General features: G+C 39.7%; 2 protein-coding genes across 9 annotated transcripts in view; one reads left to right on the forward strand and one right to left on the reverse strand.

Annotated features, from left to right (window-relative positions):
- The window catches only part of XKR4 (XK related 4), a 422,655-nt gene extending 401,579 nt beyond the window's left edge, over window positions 1-21,076 (forward strand). Inside the window, exons 4-5 of one of the 2 annotated variants that reach the window (XR_007772445.1) lie at window positions 20,097-20,219; window positions 20,310-21,076. The gene's annotated coding sequence lies outside the window, so the exon portion shown is untranslated. Of the gene's footprint in view, window positions 1-20,096 lie in introns of both variants that reach the window. The other variant, XR_007772444.1, reaches the window with a different exon arrangement.
- LOC127044285 (transmembrane protein 68-like) overlaps window positions 5,841-23,026 on the reverse strand; it is a 34,583-nt gene continuing 17,397 nt past the window's right edge. For 6 of the 7 annotated variants that reach the window (XM_050938918.1, XM_050938917.1, XM_050938914.1 and 3 more), the window contains 5 exons: window positions 21,084-21,248; window positions 15,218-15,411; window positions 13,681-13,741; window positions 10,993-11,132; window positions 5,841-8,246 (listed from right to left, as the gene is read on the reverse strand). In XM_050938918.1, coding sequence (XP_050794875.1) covers window positions 8,142-8,246; window positions 10,993-11,132; window positions 13,681-13,741; window positions 15,218-15,411; window positions 21,084-21,248 — 665 coding nt within the window. In that variant the 3' untranslated portion in view covers window positions 5,841-8,141. Of the gene's footprint in view, window positions 8,247-10,992; window positions 11,133-13,680; window positions 13,742-15,177; window positions 15,412-21,083; window positions 21,249-23,026 lie in introns of those variants that run through there. The other variant, XM_050938920.1, reaches the window with a different exon arrangement.

Below are 23,026 nucleotides of genomic sequence, written 5' to 3' on the forward strand. Positions count from 1 at the left end.
AGGGGTTTACGCCTTCTCCAGGAACTAACATTCTGGACTTTGTAAGCAACCTACAAAGCACCCTCCGACACTCTTTAGCCCTTGCTAGAGAGAACCTAAAGGATGCTCAAGAAGAGCAAAAGGCCTGGTATGACAGACATGCCAGAGAACGTTCCTTCACGGTAGGAGACCAGGTTATGGTCTTGAAGGCGCAACAGGCCCATAAGATGGAAGCATCATGGGAAGGGCCATTCACGGTCCAAGAGCGCCTGGGAGCTGTAAACTACCTCATAGCATTTCCCAATTCCTCACTAAAGCCTAAAGTGTACCATGTTAATTCTCTCAAGCCTTTCTATTCCAAAGACTTACAGGTTTGTCAGTTTACAGTCCAGGGAGATGATGCTGAGTGGCCTGACAGTGTCTACTACGACGGGAAAAAAAACGGTGGCGTGGAAGAGGTGAACCTCTCAACCACCCTGGAACGTCTGCAGCGGCAACAAATCAAGGAGCTGTGCACTAGCTTCGCCCCATTGTTCTCAGCCACCCCAGGACGGACTGAACGGGCATACCACTCCATTGATACAGGTAATGCTCACCCAATCAGAACCCCACCGTACCGGGTGTCTCCTCATGCCCAAGCTGCTATAGAACGGGAGATCCAGAACATGCTACAGATGGGTATAATCCGCTCATCTACCAGTGCATGGGCATCTCCAGTGGTTCTGGTACCCAAACCAGATGGGGAAATACGCTTTTGCGTGGACTACCGTAAGCTAAATGCTGTCACTCGTCCGGACAACTATCCAATGCCACGTACCGATGAGCTATTGGAGAAGTTGGGACGTGCCCAGTTCATCTCTACAATAGACTTAACCAAGGGGTACTGGCAAGTACCGCTAGATGAACCTGCCAAGGAGAGGTCAGTATTCGTCACCCATGCGGGGGTGTATGAATTCAATGTCCTTCCTTTCGGCCTTCGAAATGCACCCGCCACCTTCCAGAGGCTGGTAGATGGTCTACTAGCTGGACTGGGAGAATTTGCAGTTGCCTACCTCGATGATGTGGCCATTTTTTCAGACTCCTGGCCCGAACACCTACTACACCTGGAAAAGGTCTTTGAGCGCATCAGGCAGGCCGGACTAACTGTTAAGGCCAAAAAGTGTCAAATAGGCCAAAACAGAGTGACTTACCTGGGGCACCAGGTGGGTCGAGGAACCATAAACCCCCTACAGGCCAAGGTGGATGCTATCCAAAAGTGGCCTGTCCCAAAGTCAAAGAAGGAGGTCCAATCCTTCTTAGGCTTGGCCGGATACTACAGGCGATTTGTACCACACTACAGCCAAATCGCTGCCCCACTGACCGACCTGACCAAAAAAACCCAGCCAAATGCAGTTAAGTGGACTGATGAGTGTCAAAAGGCCTTTACCCAACTTAAGGCAACGCTCATGTCTGACCCTGTGCTCAGGGCCCCGGACTTTGACAAGCCATTCCTAGTAACCACGGATGCATCTGAGCGTGGTATAGGAGCAGTGCTCATGCAGGAAGCAACAGATCACAACTTCCATCCTGTCGTGTTTCTCAGCAAGAAACTGTCTGAGAGGGAAAGTCACTGGTCAGTCAGTGAAAAGGAATGCTATGCCATTGTGTACGCCCTGGAAAAGCTACGCCCATATGTTTGGGGACGGCGGTTCCAACTACAAACTGACCATGCTGCACTAAAGTGGCTTCATACTGCCAAGGGGAACAACAAGAAACTTCTTCGTTGGAGTTTAGCTCTCCAAGATTTTGATTTTGAAATTCAACACATCACAGGAGCTTCTAACAAAGTTGCTGATGCACTCTCCCGAGAGAGTTTCCCAGAATTCAGTAGTTAAAAAGTGTTCTTAAAATGTAGAAGTCTGTTAGTTATATACTTAGGAGTATATGTAAAGGTGTATGTGTTGTATTAATCTGTTTATTTTCAAGTTCTAGAAGGAAATCGCCGCCAGTGAGCTTCCCCACTGTCTGCAATTTGGGGGGCGTGTCATAAACAGATAGCTAAGGGTTAATGTCTCTTTCACCTGAAGCACCTGACCAGAGGACCAATCAGGAAACCGGATTTTTTCAACTTTGGGTGGAGGGAATTTAGTGTCTGAGTCGTTGTTTTCTGTCTGCCTGCTTTCTCTGAGCTTTGGAGAAGCAGTTTCTACTTTCTAGTCTTCTGTTTCTAAGTGTAAGGACAAAGAGATCAGATAGTAAGTTATATGGTTTCTTTTCTTTGGTATTTGCATGAATATAAGTGCTGCAGTGCTTTGATTTGTATTCTTTTTGAATAAGGCTGTTTATTCAATATTCTTTTAAGCAACTGACCCTGTATTGTATCATCTTAATACAGAGAGACCATTTGTATGTATTTTTCTTTCTTTTTATATAAAGCTTTCTTTTAAGACCTGTTGGAGTTTTTCTTTACTTCAGGGAAATTGAGTCTGTACTCACCAGGGAATTGGTGGGAGGAAGAAATCAGGGGAGATCTGTGTGTTGGATTTGCTAGCCTGATTTTGCATTCCCTCTGGGGGAATAGGAAAGTGCTTTTGGTTTCCAGGATTGGGAACGGAGAGGGGGAGTCACTCTGTGTAGTTTCACAGAGCTTGTGTCTGTGTATCTCTCCAGGAGCACCTGGAGGGGGGAAGGGAAAAAGGATTATTTCCCTTTGTTGTGAGACTCAAGGGATTTGGGTCTTGGGGTCCCCAGGGAAGGTTTTTCAGGGGGACCAGAGTGCCCCAAAACACTCTAATTTTTTGGGTGGTGGCAGCAAGTACCAGGTCCAAGCTGGTAACTAAGCTTGGAGGTTTTCATGCTAACCCCCATATTGTGGACGCTAAGGTCCAAATCTGGGACTAAGGTTATGACAGGGTGTCCGCCCTACTTCTCAGTTGTGCCCCACAAAGGCAGGATTATATCTGCAAAGCACCTCTCTGATTTTTTGGAATTTACTAGCGGCATCTGCCAAAAATAAATGTGTGCTTATGCAACTATCAGATATAATGCCTTATGACACATAGAAACATAGTGTTATCACTTGGACAAGACACTACAAGAAATGAATAGCCATTGAGTTAGAGTACTGGATTGTTTTGAGAGCTCTGACTGGCAATTTCTTCTTCAGACACTGGCCAAAAGAAGATTACATCCGCACACTCTGGAAACTCTACTGGGCAAACTCAGTGATTAATAGGAAGAAGTGTAACTCAACAACTGCTCTGGTCCTGAAAGATCAGAGTGGTGATTGTCACAGATATGCTTTTCTCTTAAGACTATTGTATTTAGCATTATGAATATTATCCAAATAACTGAGCCAAAGCATGTAAATTTCAGTGACTATTATACTAAGATGAGCCAGATGACATGAGCCTGTGGAATAATTATAACCCTTTGGGATCAATAAATGTTATATGAAGTGTGTGGTCTTGGCTCACTGGGGGGGATTTCCTGTAGAATCTGGAATGAGCAGAGTAGCGCAAAAGGCCAAAACTAAGATCAGGGCCTCTTTTTCTTGTATATGGGCATTGCAGAACAGATCGCTCCTGCACCAGAAAGCATTTCCGAGTATGCATTACAGGTACATCTAGCAGAAAAATCATATTGCTGGGTTGTAGTTGCCAGGTACATACCTGGCACACTTCCCAGAGTAGAAAGAACTCCAAGGGGAAGATTCTCTGCTTGATGACAGGGAGAATGTATATTGCAGTGATGGTGAGGAATAGATGTCCTCTAGGAGCAGCCCTGATGTATATGGTGCTTTCAATATTGGAGTCTGCATCAGTGGCAATGGATGTAGGAATTCTACTGCTGGACCTGGTTCTGCTTGCATCTCATCATCCAAAGCTGCTGTTTTGCAGCCTGATCTCTCTCTCCATCCCTGGGTGATGTATGGAGCTTACAGGACTTCTCTCTGTCAGGCAAGGAGGGAGGTTAGTAGTGGAGTTCCTCAGGTATTGGTCTTGGGATCAATTTTATTTAACATTTTTATTACTGACCTTGGCTTCTGCCTCAGTGCTCGGAGTGGGCCCTTTTGGTGTTTGACTTCACCACCTGAGCTATTGGTGCTGGCTTTCGTGTTGAAGTTGAGGACAGCTTTTGTGCTGATACCGCTGTTGGTGCTGATGCTGGTGTTGGTGTCTGTCTCAAGTCTTTCCTTGGTGCCATCTTCTCCATTGTAATCTTAGGCATTGCCTGTCTGCTCCATGGGGCACTAGATGATTCTGGTTTGACTAGTAGTAGGATTCTGGACCTAATTTCTTCTGTCTCTGATGAGATCTTCATGGACTGTTCCGGAAGGTGAAATTTCAGCCTCGTATCTCAGGACTTGCATGTCCTTATGGAGAAGGATAAGCATACACAGCATATGCTTGGAGTGTATGATTCCCCCAGGCAGACAAAATACCTACTGTGCTAAAGAGGATTAGTCCATTGCAGGAAGGACTGGGCTTGAAGGCCGCAGGTTTCAAATCGGCCATTTGATAAGCCCTGCTTAGGGGGATTCTGTATGATTCTGTAAAGGGGAGTTTGAACAACAAAATTCGGTCCAGATGATTGCTGATCAATTCATGGCAATCAAAACAGACAGAGATGGGAAGTGGTTTTGAAGATTTGCAGAAGATTTTGACGTTTAGCTTGAGCTAAGAACTAGCAGGTTGGACACTCCTCAGGTTGTCTCACCCCCATGGGTGCTAAGAAGGAATTGAGAGATGGCCAGATCCCCCTTTATGCTATTGTGTGACAGCATGAGTTTGCACAGGGTTTATGTGCGGACTCAACAGACCCTGCTAATCAAAAAAAATCCAGTCTTGTGTGCATGAGGTGCACGTGCACCTACAGTGGATTCCACACTGACACACGCTCAAAGAACTGTATTTGTTGCAGCTATTGAAAAGAAAATTCCACTCTCTATTTAAGTATGGTTTGTTCTACACCTCTCTACGAGGAGCTCTCTGTCCTCACCTATTTCATCACTTGTGCACTTTTCGTCTTTCAAGCTAACCACTTATGACAAGTTTATAGACGTTAGCAATAATCAACTTTGTAACATTTATCATTACAATGTGAAAAACTCCATTTTAGCCCTTGCAAATCTTTCACAAAGTATAGTGGTATAAATTGCCACCTTGGCACACTGTACAGCAAACCCAACACAAAATCTATTGCATAATTCATTATTTAAACAGGATCTACACTGTAGCATGATGAACTTCTCTAGCTTCCATCTTCTGTCAAAATATAAATGATTTTAGTTTAGAGATTCAGTATTAAATTACAGTAAACTCTGTGTCATTAAATCCGCTACTGGATGAATATTAACTGCCAGTAAAAAGCAGCCAAGAAACTGGCCAGTGAAAGATTTTGGATTTGCAGGGGAAAGAGTGTTAATTCCAATTTAGTGTGATAGTAGTACATTTCTAACCTGTATGAAAATTCCTGTCTTTGTTATGGCATCTCAGTTGAAATAAAGAGGCAAAAATTATCTTCTGTTCAGCAGATTATACAATATTTGTCGTTATTAGCCATCCATCTTGAAGGCAACTACAGCATTCTTTTAATAACTTACTCCTAACACACAACACAATAGCTACTTACCACTAATCACTCTTGGCAATACCTACTGCATAGTCCAGAACAGTTGCCAACATTTTTCACATCCATTCTTTCAATGCTTTCTTATTCCTTTAACTTAGTAATTATTTTTGGTATTCTATTTCTTTTTTCCTCTCCCACAACTGGACACTTTCTACTCTGCTGCTCAGATCCACTGGTAATTTCAGATGGCCATGTACTCTCACACTTAATCCATAAACAGTGATCATAAAGTAATTTCAGGAGTCTACTCCAGTTGTAATTTCAATTTTATTTGTCTGTAGGGTATGTTTGTACAGTACATATCACAAATAGAGAATTAAATATGAAAAGCCTATACAAACAAAAAGTATATTTAATATCTAAAAAGTACAGATACTGCATTTGATTTGATACTTAGGTTTCAATACTTCTTAAATTAAAGGGACAAAGTCAGGTGAAATTTGGCCCCATGTGAAGTAAAAGTAAGTTTTTCAAAATCTAAGATCAACATAATAGGTCTCTCTCTCTCTCTCATTTAATTCCCATGAAAAACAAAATTAAGTGTTCCCCTATATTGTGTGCTACTCCAACAGTGCAGCACTGCCCTAGTGCATCCTGAAAGGTAACTACAAATTAGTTAATCTGTTTTCTCCACCTTGAGAAAAATGCAAAAATAAAATATCTAACTTACACAAAAATAAGTTTTGGTAAAAATTCTCAGTTTTAATGGTCTAATGCATGAAACAGAACAATAAATTAAAGTTATTCTTAGATCATGATAGCATCCCCTTAACTTTTGAAGTAGATCACATATCAACAAAGACTGTGGAAAGGGCATTTGTTTTCACAACATGATTTTTTTCAAGCTTAAACATTTTAACTAAACATTTAAAATCAAACAGAGATGAACTGTTTCTGCAGATCTTATAATGTACAGACATTTGTTCCCCCCCATACAATAACTCAACACTGAATATAAAACCCTGATCCTGCAAACATATGCACATACGTCGCATTTAAATCACTGTGACTAAGTTGTGTGTAAAGTAAGGCATGTGCATATAAGTGTTTGCAGGAATTAACCAAACTGTAACAGTTAAGTGAAAGAGATTTGTCTCTTTAAAAGTGTTTTGTTTTGTTTTTAAAAAGGCCTACCAGGAGATGATGGCCTCCTACAATTAAAGAACAGTCCCAGACAATAATTTTACAGTCACTGACAGTCTGAGTACTTATCTACAGGAAATATTGAAGGTATTTTGCTATTCAGACAATTCATGCATTGGTCAGTGATTCAGTTAAGATATAAATTCAGTTTATTGTCAATGAACAAAACTAGCCCAATCCTGCAACTCCTTCTTCAGGCAAACCCCTCACTCACTTCAGTGAGGGTATTATATGAGTGAAGACTGCATAATTGAGGGCAAGTCATATTTTAGTAATTCTGATGTGTAAAAAAAAAAAAAAAAGTATATCTTTTTTACAAAAATAGTGAGGTACATATATATAAAAATTATAAAGCCTGTTTATACTGCTGAATATGGTGAAACTCTGAAAAAAGAACATTATACATTGCATTCTATTTTGTAATATAATTAAAAATTCTGACTGTTGCAGTTTTGAATATTACTCATGCCTTCTTCCTGAAACATTAGGCATTCAGTTCACTGTGCCAGAAAATCTGGTTTTCTGTTCACAGATTTATGTGGCTACTGTCTTTAGTCAGAGACAAAAAAAAACATGTGGTTTTACCCTGAAAAATGATGTCATCAAAATAGCATTATGGGATTCCATATGTATTGTGTCTTACTGGTTTCTGTAAGAAGTTTGCTCAGTTTCTTGGGGGGAGGGAGGAGGGTGTTCTTTTTTTTTTTCTTCTAATAAAGCTCCAGCCCCACAAACTCTTTCTGGGCTCCAACAATAAAGCTGGATACCTTCCAGCTGAAGCATTACCACCAGGACTACAGGTTCCGCATGTAAAGCTAGGTGACTAGCTACACCTGTCTATGCCAACACCTTTGAATGTAATTTAAGTTTGTACAGATGTAGCCAAGGGCATAATCTAAAAAAAATGGGTTTTCACAAGTGTAGTTCAGGGCTTTATTTGGTTGGAAGAACCTCCATTACTGGTGTTGGTATTTAGATAGAAATAATCTAGCTTGTATGTCAGAATCTGCCATGAGTTTGCAGGCTTGGCAGTTAGACAAAACATTTTTTGTACCTGCAAATTTGAGATGGAAATTATCGAAAGACCATGAATATGGAAGCCTCCAATGTCATTTTCACTAAGTTATTTTTCAGTATAGAACTGCACTTGAAAGCGAATTACTTTAGTCAGATTTTTACCTGAGTAAAACTGCAAGTTTGGGCTCAAGTTTGATAGTGGTCACTGAGGGGGAAAAAAAATCATCATTGTTCACAGCTCTTGTTAAACTATACAGAAAACATCTGCATTAAAAAAGAAATATCATTAAGACAATGCATGTAATAATCAATTTTGAGGATAATAATATAAGTTACAAACAGTTTTGAAAATATTACAAGTAAATGTGTAGTTTGTTATGCACCACACACTAGTCTTCTTTCTGCTGTGTCTCAAATCGTTCCATTAAAGCCCTAAATACATTTCCTGGTATTTTCTGATGTCTGTCTATTAAAGACTGGATTGCAGCCTTTGCCTGTTAAGAGAAAAAGAAATTGCAAGGAAATTAACTAACTGTTTTTTTTATATTACACTAGTGGGAATACAGCAATTCATAGAACAGATCTTCATCCTACTAAAGATTCCAGAATCCAGGGCACAATACCTACTTTTAAATTAAAACCAGGGGAAATGTATGTAGGATCTTTTTCAAAGAAACCACGTACAATTTATTCCCTTACAGACGCCAATGATGTCTGATGAATCTACCTTTGATAAGTAAATATACAAAGTATAAATGGCAAAGCAGCAGTAAAAAGTACATGCTCACTCCACCTAAGTGTCTAGACATGTAAAGTTTCCATAAAAATAGAAAGAAATTAAGCTAATTATCTCTCATAGCTATCATGATGGGAAAGTATACCTATAGTACATTGCTTATCTGAAGCTTTCAGCAGATATCCGAACCCTTTTGATTGATTGGTCAAGTTGTCATGGGAGATAGTCCAACAGGTTTTGAAGTCTGCGTTTAGGATTGGAGGAAATGCAGGGACTAAAGTACAAAGATTTCAAAGCCTGACCTACAACTCCCTTAAATGATAAATAGAAAGCCTCCTTTTCGAAGGCCCCTTAGCTTTGCAGCTCTACAGGACTAGTGGTTTAGGCAAACCATGGGGGGGGGGGGAATATCCGAGCTTTAGTTAAATGGGGTTTAAGTAGTACAGTCAAACATTTATCAGCTATGTCATCTTTCAGTAAATATGTTCAAAGAGAGCAAACCAGCTAATGAGACCAACCAATTTGATACTGACAGTCAAAACTTTCATGAGATAGTGAAAGATCTCCTTCCAAAATGCTTATTTTATAAGTACATATTTAAAGAACTTCTGATTATTGACCTAAAATCGCTGTTGCCTGCACCACTCATACCTGCCAGTCCACCAAAGATCCGCGGGCCTCCTGTACTCTGCACTCACAAAGGCTAGTCATAATTATATGAACATAAAACAGTAGATGACCATAAAACAGAAATGATGACTGAACTAGTCATCTATGAACATACTAAATTTGAAGAGCTTGTGCATGTTGTGTGGGTGTAGGTCAGACACTTTAGAAGACGGAGAACTAGAATGTGTAGCTGGGAGGTGGAGAGATGACCTTTGCTTTAATGTGATTTTACTTCCTGTTAACATCCATAATTCTCAGTAGCAGATCTGGTGGGTTTAACATTTCTTAGTAGCTTTCTTTTACATAAGCCAAGAAATAGAAGAACCTCCTTTGGGACAAATGGAAATGACTTTCATGAACAGGTAAGTACAGCTATTTTCATTGGGCTAGAATTCACAGTAGAATTTAAGATTATTTGGGTCAGAATGACAACTTAACACCATGCACTGTTTCAAGGGCCCAAGAACCTATTTCTGTGCCAGAACTTCCTTACCTCCATTTCATCTATTACAGCTATCAGCATAGGACAGAAGAGGGTTACAAGAATCAAACAATGAAGAAATCTATCATGAATTCTGACAACATAAAACAGGGATGTAACAACTATAGATGTATGTTAGAGGGCCACACTGCGCTATGTAACACTTAATTAGCAAACTCTAAGATAAAAATCACTAACTTGAAAACAAATACTTCCCGTATCAGTAAAAGTTGTTTTATCCAGCACTTCACCAACCAGAAAGCTCTATAAACCAGAATTTCTGACCTTCATTGGAAGTCCAGTTTATACCCTAGTTAGCACAGTGTGTTGGGGGCATGTGATGGGATGTGAAGCGCAGGCTCTGGGAGGGAGTTTGGGTGTTGGAAGGGGCTTGAAGCATGGGGTTGGGGCACAAGAGGAGGCACAGGGTACCAGATTCGGGGGGCGCTCAACTCAGGCGGCTTCCCACAAGGGGCGACCTATCCTAGCTGCTCTTGGTGGAGGCGCAGCAGGTGGCTCTGTGCACTGGCTCCACAGCTCCCATTGGCCAGAAACCGCAGCCAATGGGAGCTGCAGGGGCGGCACCTGTAAGTGGAGGCAGCACACAGAGTCGCCTGCCGTGACTCCACCTAGGAGCACCCAGCACAGGTTGCCACATGTGCTGCCCAAATTGAGCGCCCCCAGTGTCAGGCACCCCGCAGTCCCTCCACTGCCCCAAGACCCCTCCCACACCCAAATTCTCTCCCAGAGCCCATGCCCCGTACCTCCTCCCTCTCCCCAACCCCCCACCTAAACTCCCTCCCTCTTAGTTAACCCACATTTTTCATTTACCGGCACCCCCGCATTCCCCAAACATGCTGGATAAAACAGCTTTTACTGTAATAAGCTTCCAGGATTGTCACTTTCTCCTTATGTCAATCTGAAACCTAGAGTTTCTGATGAGTTAGTGTGAAGGGACAGAAACAGCTACAAGCATGATGGACAGATCTCTTTGTTTTGAATATCACCAGTTTCAATCCTCACTGCGATTTTTAAATTCTCAGCCACTTTTAATTTATGAATTACATCCATGCCAAGAATCCTAGGCCACTGATATATCACCACCCTTACTCTACAGGTAATCTGCATAGGCTGTATGAGGAAGATTGCATAGATAGTGGATCTCTTGGCCCAACAACCACAGTTCACTAGGTCCAATCATCACTGGGATTCACAATCTCTTACTTTCCAATTTGTGGAATTCTCAGCAATTAGTTATTTATTTAAACACGGCTTCATGACAGCAGGGACTTTCAGCTACTAGTATTTTAAACAGTTTCAGTATTGCAAGTAGAAAAAAACCCCCAAACCTTACCTTTCCAGACAGTTCTGCAGCATTTATATTTGGATCATATGGAATAGGATCTCCAATGTATGTACGAAATTTGACTGGAAACTCTCCGTATATAGGAACGAGTGGTAATCGAAGACGTTCATATATCAACCTAAATAATCCTGTTTTTCAGTTAAAAAAAAAATATTCATTTGCACTTTGGGAGGCAGTAGATAAATTAACTTGTAAAGTAACCCGGCTTTTGATCTCAGGTTCCCAAATGAACAGCAGTATCTTTGAAGCGCTATTCCACCCTTCATCTTCACTTTGTAAAAATGGAAGAGTCACAGTCAAAACAAGAGTAACCTCAACCCTTTCCTATGATGTCTGGAAGGGAGCTTTTGAGGGTTCTGTTCTGCCAACAGCAGAAGGTAATCCAGTGACTGCTACTGAAAGGGCAAGGAGAGCTACTTGAGATAGATGGGAGTTAAGATTAGTAGATAGCCTCCTCAAAATCCTGTGGAGGGAGATATGACTGGAGGGAAGAAAGGTGCACACAGGGCAGCAAACCCGCCCCTATCTAACAAAAGAAATGGAAACAGGCACCTCTAGCAGACCCTTCTCAACCAATTCCTGTCAGGGGGGGGGAGGGGAGAGGGGATATCAAATATCTATTTTTAAAAATCTCCAAAACAACCCCCTACCAAACTAAAATGCACACACACGTGCACATACACCCATCTCTTCCCACTGGCCCCAAAATATAAGGAGGAGAGAATGAACCACACATGATAGATGTAAATCACATTGCTTAACACGCTACTGAAAGATGCTCAGATACTAGGGTAATACGGGCAATATAAGAACCTATAGAAGACTACAATTTAGAATAGAATAGCTACCTGAATTTCAGGGATTTGGGGTCTGGAGGGAAGGGAAAGGAATCCTTCAATCATAAGAGGCCTGGGTGAGAAAGGAGAGTTGCACACACAAAAAACCTACTGCTTTGGTCCCCACCATGTGGAAGATCAAAGAGCCATCCTGCACTATAGAGCGTATATGGCATATTATATATTGATTTTTAGGAGACAAAAATCAGAGGCAGTAGTCAGCATTAAGTGGCCTCCATTATATGCTTATTTATTTTACTATTTTTTTTAAAGCACTTATCTCAAGGTCACCAGAGTGGAGTCATCTCAAAGCTGTGACAGTACTAAACCTGTGACCTTAGACTAGAACTTAGTTTAACAGAGTGTAAAGGGATAAGAAAATCATCAGTGACTGGGTTATTAAGTTTTGTGTACAGTGCATGTAAGTCCTAAGAAAGTCCAAATGTAATGAAAGCAATGACTGGTAGATATAAAAGGACAAAATACACCAATAATAAGTTAACTAAATTTCTCTAAGATATCTACTAATCCTACTGCAAATAGCAAGAAAGATATTAGATCGAAACAACCCCAATTCTTCCTAGAATAGAAACAAACTCCCAAGGCACTAGAGATTGTAGCACTTCTAGGGATGGAGCTTTTTGCAAAAGCCAAGTTTGGTCCTGTATCTTTAGAATTACAGAGGGTAGCACCATGGCTTAGCTAGTGCCTTTCTAGTGAAAAGGAGCTCCTAGGTTTCATTCCCAGTCATACCTTCCTTAGCTAGTCTCTCTCCTATGCTGGTTGCTTAGCTAAATGGTCTAAGGAACTGGATGGAGGCTTCGATCTCTTTGGGGGTGTGGGTTTGACCCCACCTCTACATATGCCATTTTTAGAGGAGGTCAGAGTAGATGATTATAATGGTCCCTTCTGGACTATGAATCTTGAATACTGCATCAGTTAATGGTTGTATGTCTATTTTGTAATGCATGGAGAACATGTGGCTACCTTGCACTTCTCCATTTGTTGCCCGAGCTCTCTCTGCCCAGAATTCTGTCCCTGATCATGACTGGAAGCAATGTCACGAGGAAAGATTGCTTTTTGCCCGTAGTACTGTGAAACAGGAGAAGGAGCGGCTGTGGTTGAGGCAGAACGTGCTACACAGACAGAGGTGGCTACTGTAGCAATCCTCTGACCCATATGCAGGAGCCTGGAGGAGAGGTGTGTCTAATGCAACCTGCACTAGTGGCTCAGCAGAGACCCTGTCATCTAGCTGTCCTAGGAGCAAACTGTTTAGACTTCATGTGTGTGTTTTGGAACAACTGAAGGGGGAGGGGTAAGTGGAAAGAGAGAGGTGGGACACGTATTTATTTTCACACACATTTTCTGGCTGATTAGCAAACTAGATATGGATTAAAATTAAGATGAACTGTTTATATTTTTTTCCCCACTTCTAAATAAATGTAGGCAGCATTAATTAGAGCTGGTCTACCTCCCAAACTCAGAACAGAAAACTCACAGTAGGCATAAAAGACATGTTAACGTAGGAGAAATGTACTATTCTAAAAACTTGTTCTTCTACATGCAAATTCAGCAGCAAATTACTTTATCAAGACCTTTCACTAAGCACACAATAATGTAGGTCATCATCTGATCCATGCTAGTGCCAATATTAAGATTTGACAATACAATTCCACCTTAGTTTATACCACTAAAGCGTAGTGACTTCTCTCCCCCTCTCTGAGAAATAAGACCGTATGACAAATCTAAACACAGATTTTAAAGAGTATTTCTACTGGGGTAAGAGGATTGAACATATACAGAACATTAAAAATAGAAAAATAGATATTTTATATCTTACTTATTCCTCCTAATGTCCTAATTCCTTCCCGAACATTTTGTGTGAACATAGGAATGATGGGCTATGAGAAAAAAGAAAGACAAGAATTTAATGCAAATATGTGGAAGACTGTTTTATATAGTGTTTATTTGAAAACAAATGTGTAACTTATTTGATAAATACATTTGGCAGACAGCTGATTTTTCAGTGAACACCACAATGTTCTACAAGCTATTTTACCATCGTACTGAAAGTCCAAACTGGAAGATACTACTTGCTAATGTAGAGTTAGTACAGTTAGTATATTTCAGTCGGTCAATCTTCTTAAAGTCACGTTTGCTTTAGAGCTCTCGCAGCACTTAGAACAGGATTCTGCAAGCATTTGCACATGTGTGACTTTACTCATTTGAGTAGCCTTCTGGACTTAAATAAGCAATTACACATCTACAAGATTTGCACAACTGGGACCATAGGTGCTTGATTAATATACATGTAGGCAAAGTTATTGTCTCAGACGTAAATGAAATTGGGTAAAACATCATGTCTAGGAATATAAGGAATCATTTGCTAGGGCAAACTATGAGGAGTTATGTTAACATTTAACATATTCTGCCAACCATACATTGTTAATGATGCTGTAGAAATTGACATGAGGCTGTCAAATTTACAAAAGCTTTTGGAGGCCCTTATTGTTAAAGGTTATTTAATCTCAAATTGGTCTATCATACATACACACACACCATTAGCTAGCATTTGTAGCCACATATGACTACTATACCGCTCATCATTACACCAGCATTTAGTTACATGAGCATATTTCTCACATGAGACAAAATATTTTGTCTCACATTTCCTCAGAATTTAAACAAACATCTGTAACATCTTGTAGAACAGTTTAGTACTGCATGGAAGATGGAATTCATAGAAGTCATTTAGCTATGTCACACTAATAATTTTGAGCCACAGAAGTACTCAGATTTTGGTTACTGGACTCTGACACTTAGAGATTAAACAAATGCTAGGATAATATATCACCGATAGTCTTTTTTTAGCATTTTAAGGAAAGATACTCCAATACTACATACACTACCGTACTATTAAAACTTTGAGACATGAGCCTGTGGAAAAAGAAAGTTCGCTGAATTTCAGTATCAGACAAAAAAGGAAATTAAAAATTATACAACTAAGCATACCTATCTCATAGAACTGGAAGAGACCCCAAAATGTCATTGAGTCCCCTGCCTTCACTAGCAGGACCAAGTACTGATTTTTGCCCCAGATCCCTAAGTGGCCCCCTTAAGGATTGAACTCACAACCCTGGGTTTAGCAGGCCAATGCGCAAACAAAGGGAGCTATCCCTCCCCATGCATTAAGAAACAGGAGAGGAGATAGAATTATATAATTTAGTTACAAACGTTAGGAAGAGACTATTTATGATACATCTATAACTTATAAACATTTGCTTTACTGTGCTGAGAAAAATAGCATTAGCCCCAGAGAAAGACCTAAAAATCTAACCTTCTTTGCTTCTGTTCTGTGATCCTCCTCACACACTCACCACTTTTGCATCAATGGCCACCTGAGCAAAGCCCGTACGATTACCCCATACAAGAACATAGGTTTCATCACTAAAGAGTGCTTCTCTAACTCCACCTGGCGAGATAGCCACCAAGTGGCCATTCTTCAGAGCTTTAACACATTCTTCCTTTGGTCCATGCATAACACCAAACACATCAAGTAAAAGTTTAAAACCTGCAAGATATAAAAAATAAGTTATCAACACAGAACATTTAAGATGTGTTACATAGCTATTGATTTCACACATTCTCAAAACAAAATATATTGGTCAAGATTTTCAAAACAGAAGTGATTTGGGGTACCCAATCTGAGATACCTCTAAAAGGGTCTGGTTTTCAGAAGGTATAGAGCATTCATTTTCTGAAAGTCAGCCACTTTAGAGGCATTCCAAATGTGGCACCCCCAAAAAAATCACTAAGAGGTTTTGAAAATCCTGGCCAATAAAATTTGAACTTTAAAGGATAGTTTTTAATGGCTCTGTACATCACACCCAATCAAATTAGGTGCTACCTCATAATCAGTAGTAACAAGTTCAATCATAACAAAAAAATCAAACCAACAAAAAAACACAGTGATGCCTTTGGCCAGGTTAATCAGCTATGATGAAGAGATGTTTTAACAGCAGCACGACCTCCTTTCCAAGCCATACTTTCCAAACATGGCTTGATTCTGACCAAATCCACCAGTGCAATGGATGGGAATTGTTTAAAGCTCTTTCCTTCAATGGTCAAAGAGCATGTTGATATGAATGAAGAAAGAAACTAAAAAAAAAAAACTTCAGCATTTTCACTAACAGTAACTAAACATACTGACTAAATTTTTACTATGAAAGAAAATATGGTGAGACTAATTTTGTTCACATTAGATTCAATTTGGTATCAGACATGTTTTATAAATTAAAATTACGCAACCCTTTCCTGTCTTGCATCATCCTTGAAATTCAATTATTTAAGTCAGACACCAGTCTAACCAGAAAAGCACACAACACTAGATGATACAAGTCAAACTTTACCACTCCCACACCACCCTTGCAATGCAACCTTAACTCTGCCCCTTCCGGAGTGGACAGTCGCCTCTGGAAAAGATCTAGTAAGGGAGTGCGACAGTTAACAAGCTACCAAAGGAAGTGGTGGATTCTCCATCACTTGAAGTCTTCAAATCAACACTGGATGCCTTTCTGGAAGTTATTAGCTTCAACACAGGAGTAACTGGATGAAGTTCAATTGCCCGTGATGTACTGGAGTACAGACTAGATGATCCAATAATCCTTTCTGGCCCTAAAATCTGTCAATCTATAATAAATAGACTGAGGAAGAACTAATGGAATCCATCATTTTTGTGCTGAATTCCACAAATTGATTTACAGCATTTATCTGCATGAACTCCAGTTGCATTTACTGTGTTAGGTGTAGCTGTGTTGAATGGTGGAGAGATTAGCTAGAGCAGCTTGGCACTGTGATATGAAGTGGTGCATGCATACCTTAAGTATCCAAATATGCATAATTTCAGCACAGAATTCTGTAGGTTGTGTTAGCAGAGGTGCAGAGGAGTGTTCTTGCTGTGTGGACTGCCTGGTGATCTATGTGACAGCAGTCTCTGGGGCTTAGTGAGGGACAAGGCAATGTCTCAGAAGGAATCCTCAAGGTGAGGAATCCTAAGGATGGTTAAATTTAGCAAGTCTAAGATCGTTTGTGTGAAACGGACTCGATGTTTAAGTGTAGATAGTTCCTGTTAGCTAAGCCAGACCTAAACACGAGTTTTGTCTTAGCAAAAAGCTGCTGTTGAACTTTGCTCTATAATGCTCATGTGCTCTGTTCCCAAAATGTTCTCTGTAAATGACAGAATGCTATTGTGTGTGTTATTGGCATGCTGGGCCAGAGGGCAGAGTTAAGGTTGTGTTTCAGGAGTTGGGGGTGGGTGGGGGCATGTACCTTAACGTTGTATTTCCTTGTTTTCAGAAGTTTATGTTGAACCACTCCTCACATTCTGAAAGGGCACAAGGCACCACCAAGCAACCTTAACTCTGTGTTAAAGAAGTTCTGGGGCATTTATATAACAGATTTCCTCATGTAGGCAGGACTGCATTTCCAGTTGTTAATACTTGAAAGGAATATGCCTTAAAGAGGAGAAGGCTTGAAGCTACACATTCTGACAGACCAATGGAACAACTTACATTTTAGTTTAATAATGACTGTCAGAATTACAAAAGTTAGTTTAATTATTTATTTTTCAAATTGACAAGAATTTTTCAGTACTTTTATCTAGGGGTCAAATGGGAAAGGACAGGGGAGATGAAGTAGTGGTATTCTTCCAGGCTCTGCTCACAAAATAAACTTCACCCATGTGAGTTGCCAAAATGAATTGCCACTTACAAGAGTGCAGATGCTCAAAACGTGATTGTGTGTGTTCTCTGGGCTCCTTGAGCTTAGCTCCTCTCGGTGGGGCTTGAATATGTCCATGGACTCTACTATGTACCTTGGGCACAACTCTTTTATTGTGTGTGTGGGGGGGAATACGAGTGGTAGAATGTGGAGTGGTAGAATTCAACAAAATGCGACATCGCTCGTAGAAAACTCTGCAGATTTGTCATCCCTTCTCTTTTCTTACATGAGAATGAAATAATTAACAATGACTACATTTAAATTATCAGCACTAGGCATCTTAGGGTACGTCTACACTACCCGCCAATGTATCAGGGATCGATTTATCGCGTCTCCTCTGGATGCGATAAATTGATCCGCTAATCGAAGCCCGTACTGCACCTCGGCAGGAGGAGTAAGCATAGTCGATGGGGGTGCCACGGCAGTCGACTCGCTGCAGTGAGGATGGCCAGGTAAGTCAAACTAAGATACTTCGACTTCAACTACACAAATAGTGTATCTGAATTTGTGTATCTTAGTTCGAACTCCTGCCCTAGTGTAGACCAGCCCTTAGTTAACCTCCTCACTGAGATGAATGAGGCACCTCTCAGAGCTATTATTTCAGCCTCTTTGCAGATTTACATACCTATCTCTTCACTGATTACACTCAATTCATATTTTTGAGGGTTTCCCCTACCCAACCATAACAACTAGCAACTTGCTGTTTTTTTTAAAAGAAAGCTGAAACCATGTCCACACAAGGAGTGTTTACTGGTATGGGAATATCCAGTATACTATACTGACAGTGCTCCTGTGGGCACAGCTATACTAGCAAAGCTGTGATTTATACTTGTACGGTAATTTCACAGGATAGGGGAGGGGCAGTACAGGGTGGTTTAAGGTATAGCGATAAGAATGCAGCTTATTCTTTTTCACTGACATAGCAAGATACTCCTAGTGCAGACCTGACCTAAGCAAACTGAGTTATGAGTATAAGAAAAACACTATTTTTAGGCCATTTGATTATATTTTTTAAATTCATTTCTTAAAAGAGTAAAACAAAGGAACAACAATGGGGAGGCAGGGATTAAGAATTTTATTTTAAATTAAAGTTTTGGAGAAGAACATAGAAGTTAATGATATCTTCTAGAAGCTAAAAAATAGAATATATTTCTAACTGATATGATTTAACATACATAATCAGCTGCTTCTTCAGAGTACATTTTGCAAAGTTGCTGTAATTAGAGTTGAGGTTAGCCAGAGCAATATTATGGCTGGCAATATGGAATATTTGTCTAATTTTTTTTTAAAGAAGAAATTTTTCCTGCGGCCCCAGGCTTATCCTAATTTTGAAGTTTAAACTTGGGCAATAGATTTTCCTGAGTTTGATGGGGAAAAAAAAATAAGACTAATTCTCTCCCCCTTCCCAGGTAATAATATCAAGCACAGTCTAAATTTGAAAGTTCAGACTTTTTATATAGTTAGCCTTTGCTAAGGAGCACTGCGTTCTGAGTTCATAAAAAGGACTCTTTCAAAATGTAGTCTGAAGCAGTGAAAAAATAATTTAAGTCCACAAACATGAACTCATACAGAAAGATTCTCAGCAGGAATTCAATAAGACTATGCTAATTTATGCTAGATGAAGATCTGGCCCATAATATACGTATACGTGCAGCACACACAAACACCAAATTGCCCACTTTCCCACAACTGTTAAGAGGCACATGTCAACCAAGATGGACTCCACTCAGTTGCTTAAGACTGTTTTTCTTAAAAAAATAAAATAAAAAAACCCCTGCAAATCTCAAAATTACATGCAAAAAAGCTGTTTATGACAAATTAATGTACAAGTAAAATGAGAGGAAATGGAAGATGCAAGGTTCATACAGTACCATGAACTCAGCTACACTGCTCACGTTTTTGTATTTATTTTTATAAATGTGTAGTAAGTTTAATGTATTATTGTTTGTTAAATCTAATCCATTCAATATACTGGATGGGCAGGGTGGCTGACTTAAGGTTCTTTTACATTAACTGAACAATTCTAAGGTCTGGTCTATACCGAGGAGAAGGGGGAGAGAGAGAAAATCGATCTAAGTTACGCAACTTCAGCTATGTGAATAACATAGTTGAAGTTGACATACTTAGATCTACTCACTGCGGGGTCTTTACTGCAGTGAGTCAACTGCTGATGTTTCCCCATCGACTCCGCCTGCGCCTCTCACTCCGGTGAAGTACCAGAGTCGATGGGAGAGCGCTTGGTGGCCCATTTATTGCGTCTAAACTAGACACGATAAATTCACCCCCGCTGGATCGATCACTGCCCGTCACGGGTACAAGCTCTAACACTGCATGGCAGTTCTTTTCATTTAAGAATCAAAAACCTAAGTTTTTCAGAAGAGAGCACTGCTTCATCCATTTAAATAATATGCACAAATATTCTGAAATCTATGCACCTTAAACTATACTGAACTTTTTATTCAAACATTTATTCAATAGGACATCTCTGAACGAAAAATTGGGAGGAACGAAGAAGGGACATCTTATAGAAAATTCCACCATTTCCTCAAGGACAAGACAAAAGATGGCATCTGGGGGAATCTGTTCCTCATCAGCATTTAGGTAAATTTTAGGTTACTTTTTAAATTAAAGTTAGTTTAATGAATTATCACAGGCTTCCACATTTACCCTCTTTAACTTTCTCTATACTAGTGCTCAGGAAGACCTTAACGTTTAGAAATTTCCACTACATGCATCTGACGAAGCGGGTATTCACCCACAAAAGCTCATGTTCCAAAACATCTGTTAGTCTATAAGATGCCACAGGATTTTTTGCTGCTTTTACAGATCCAGACTAGCACGGCTACTCCTCTGATACTTAACGTTTAGAGTTCATATATATTTATCTAAACCAATGTATCCCTACCTCAACCACCTCTAAGTCCTTCTGCCAAAGAGGCTCGATCCTACTTGTAGTTGTATTCTTGGGCTGAAGCCCAGTTACATTATGCATTCTTTTCAGAGAGAGGATATTAAAGACATTTTTATTGCCTCTGGCAACTTGAGGGGCATCACCCCAGCTACTGAATGTCACTTTATACCCTTCTGCTCCAGTCACCCAAATCACTGACTGCATTATTAAATGGGAGGAGGCATGGAAACTGCTGCTGTTGGTTAATCAAAATGGCTACTTAGTGCTGTGATCTACTCTACTTTACTTTCAGACCCAATGGGACAGATGAGGCAGGAATGGTCACCAAACAATCCTATCCAATCCATACAATGGTATTTATAAACTGGGACAATACTGGCCTTGGGCTACTACACACCAAAGAAAGTCCTGTCCAACACAGACTGTTGACAAATACGGTCTGACTACTTGTGCTAATTACTGTGTGTCAGTAATATTATGGTATTATATCCCTAAAAAAAGGGTGTCTACAATTAAATGTTCCAAGCTCACTATTTACAATGAAAGACCCTTACCTGGTAATTTAAAGACAAAGTGATCAGCTACTGTATAGCACATTCTGTTCTTCTGTATAAGGAGTTTAGCCAAGAAGTAGAAATAGTCTACAGGAGTTGCGCCATGGTAAAAAACAACAAGCCCAGGCCCTTCTGGTATTTTTTCCAGACCATGAACCTCATAACCTGTTAGAAGTATAAGGTACAATGGGTCAACGTTTTACACCACTCATACTCCAATATAACAACATCCTTCAGAAAAGTTAACACATTATAGAGCACGACGAACACAAGAGCTGCTGCATGACAGTTCAATGCTTTGTGACTTCGAAGATGACAAAATCTGATTTCACAGCAATTAACTATTTTCTCTGAAAGAAAAGAATTTCACTAAACACAAAGTTTACAATAATACAAAAGCTACCTTACTATCTTGAACTACTGTATCATTTTAACGTATGTTTTCCCCCAAGACATCTATAGTATTGCTGAAGTCTTACCAATAATTCATATCACTTATGTAATCTTGATTATTTAAAAGTAATTAAAACAAGGAACAGATGAGGGGAGAAGGATTGGTAGGTAAACCACAGTTTGAAACAGTGACAAATCAGTGATCAAGAACAACTATTTTATGTAAATGGAGACAGGAAAAAGTTTTGACTAGACAATGTGTGCCCTTCAGTTTTTTCATTTGCAGGCATTTTGTATAAAAAACAAAACCAAAATCTCTTCTTAGGAAAAAATGTATCTGCAGAACTAAAGAGATAGTGGTAGCAGAAGAAAGTACTAAAAACAATTTTGGGACTTGTGCAGAAGTTTGAAACATATTTATTTAAATGTTTTCTTGAAATATTTACATACACACACACTCTATCTTGCCTTTCTTTTATTGGGTAGCCATTTCTAATGGTATTTTTCTGCCCATCCATGTTAAATGTGTAAAATGTTCAGCTGTAGTTTAGTTACATGCTTTCCTTTTATTGTTCTTGCTGCTTTTTTTGCTTTTCCATGCCTCTCACTCTCTTTGATTGTATCTATACTCTTGCCTCATCTCTTGATTAGCTTTTCCTTTCAAAATTTGAGGAGCTGTAACATCACAGTAAAGAAATGATGATCTGGTTTCCTGGCACGCTGATCTTGTCTATTTGATGAAATGCTCTCAAAGCTAGAAAGAGGAAATGAGGTTACTTATCAAAAGACTATAGTTGTCTAACTCCTTTATTCTACATACAAGTTTTTACTGTAAAAAGATAAATCCTTTCTGCTGCCAGTCCCAATCCCAAAACTCATACAAATGCTAAGACAATAATGTTAGCAGTATTAGGCTAATGTCATATACAAATAACTTTATTATTTCATGGTATTAGACGACTTCTCAGATGAACAGAGAAACAGTATGAAAATTGTGCATCTTACTTAAGTGGAAAGAAAATTCTTTGTACAGTTGCATTTTGAAATAACTAAAGGTGTGCATAGGGGAGAGGGATATCAGAAAGGCCAAGGAGATGAGTTTACAGTAACTTCAGATAGTAGATGAGGGCATGGAGAGAGTTTTAGCTGTGCAGACAGAATTGTCAAACCTTGGTATGAGGAAGAAACAGCAAGTGTCTCGGAGAATGATAATTTTCTTTACAAAAAAAGCAATTAAATATATATGCACATCCTTTTTCTGCTCTTTGACATAGCTGATGGTTTTGGTCCAATATGCTTTAATAGATTTAAAGTTACATTTTTGGCTCTGTAAGCCTTTTTGATGCAGGCTTTCCACTATCTAGTTATCAATGCCTTAGAAACTCACTTTCCTTTGACTGAATGGCAGAAAACAAGTGCAGATGATTTTCAGGAAGGATTTTGTTCTTTATGTAAATTGCTCTTCAAACATCCTTTTTTTTGCTTTAGCTGGATCTAGACAAGGTGGTTATGAAAAAGGCTCAGAAATAGGTGATTTTCTTATGTATAAA

Source organism: Gopherus flavomarginatus, chromosome 2 (genome assembly GCF_025201925.1).
Source record: "Gopherus flavomarginatus isolate rGopFla2 chromosome 2, rGopFla2.mat.asm, whole genome shotgun sequence".
NCBI classification, from domain to species: Eukaryota; Metazoa; Chordata; order Testudines; family Testudinidae; genus Gopherus; species Gopherus flavomarginatus.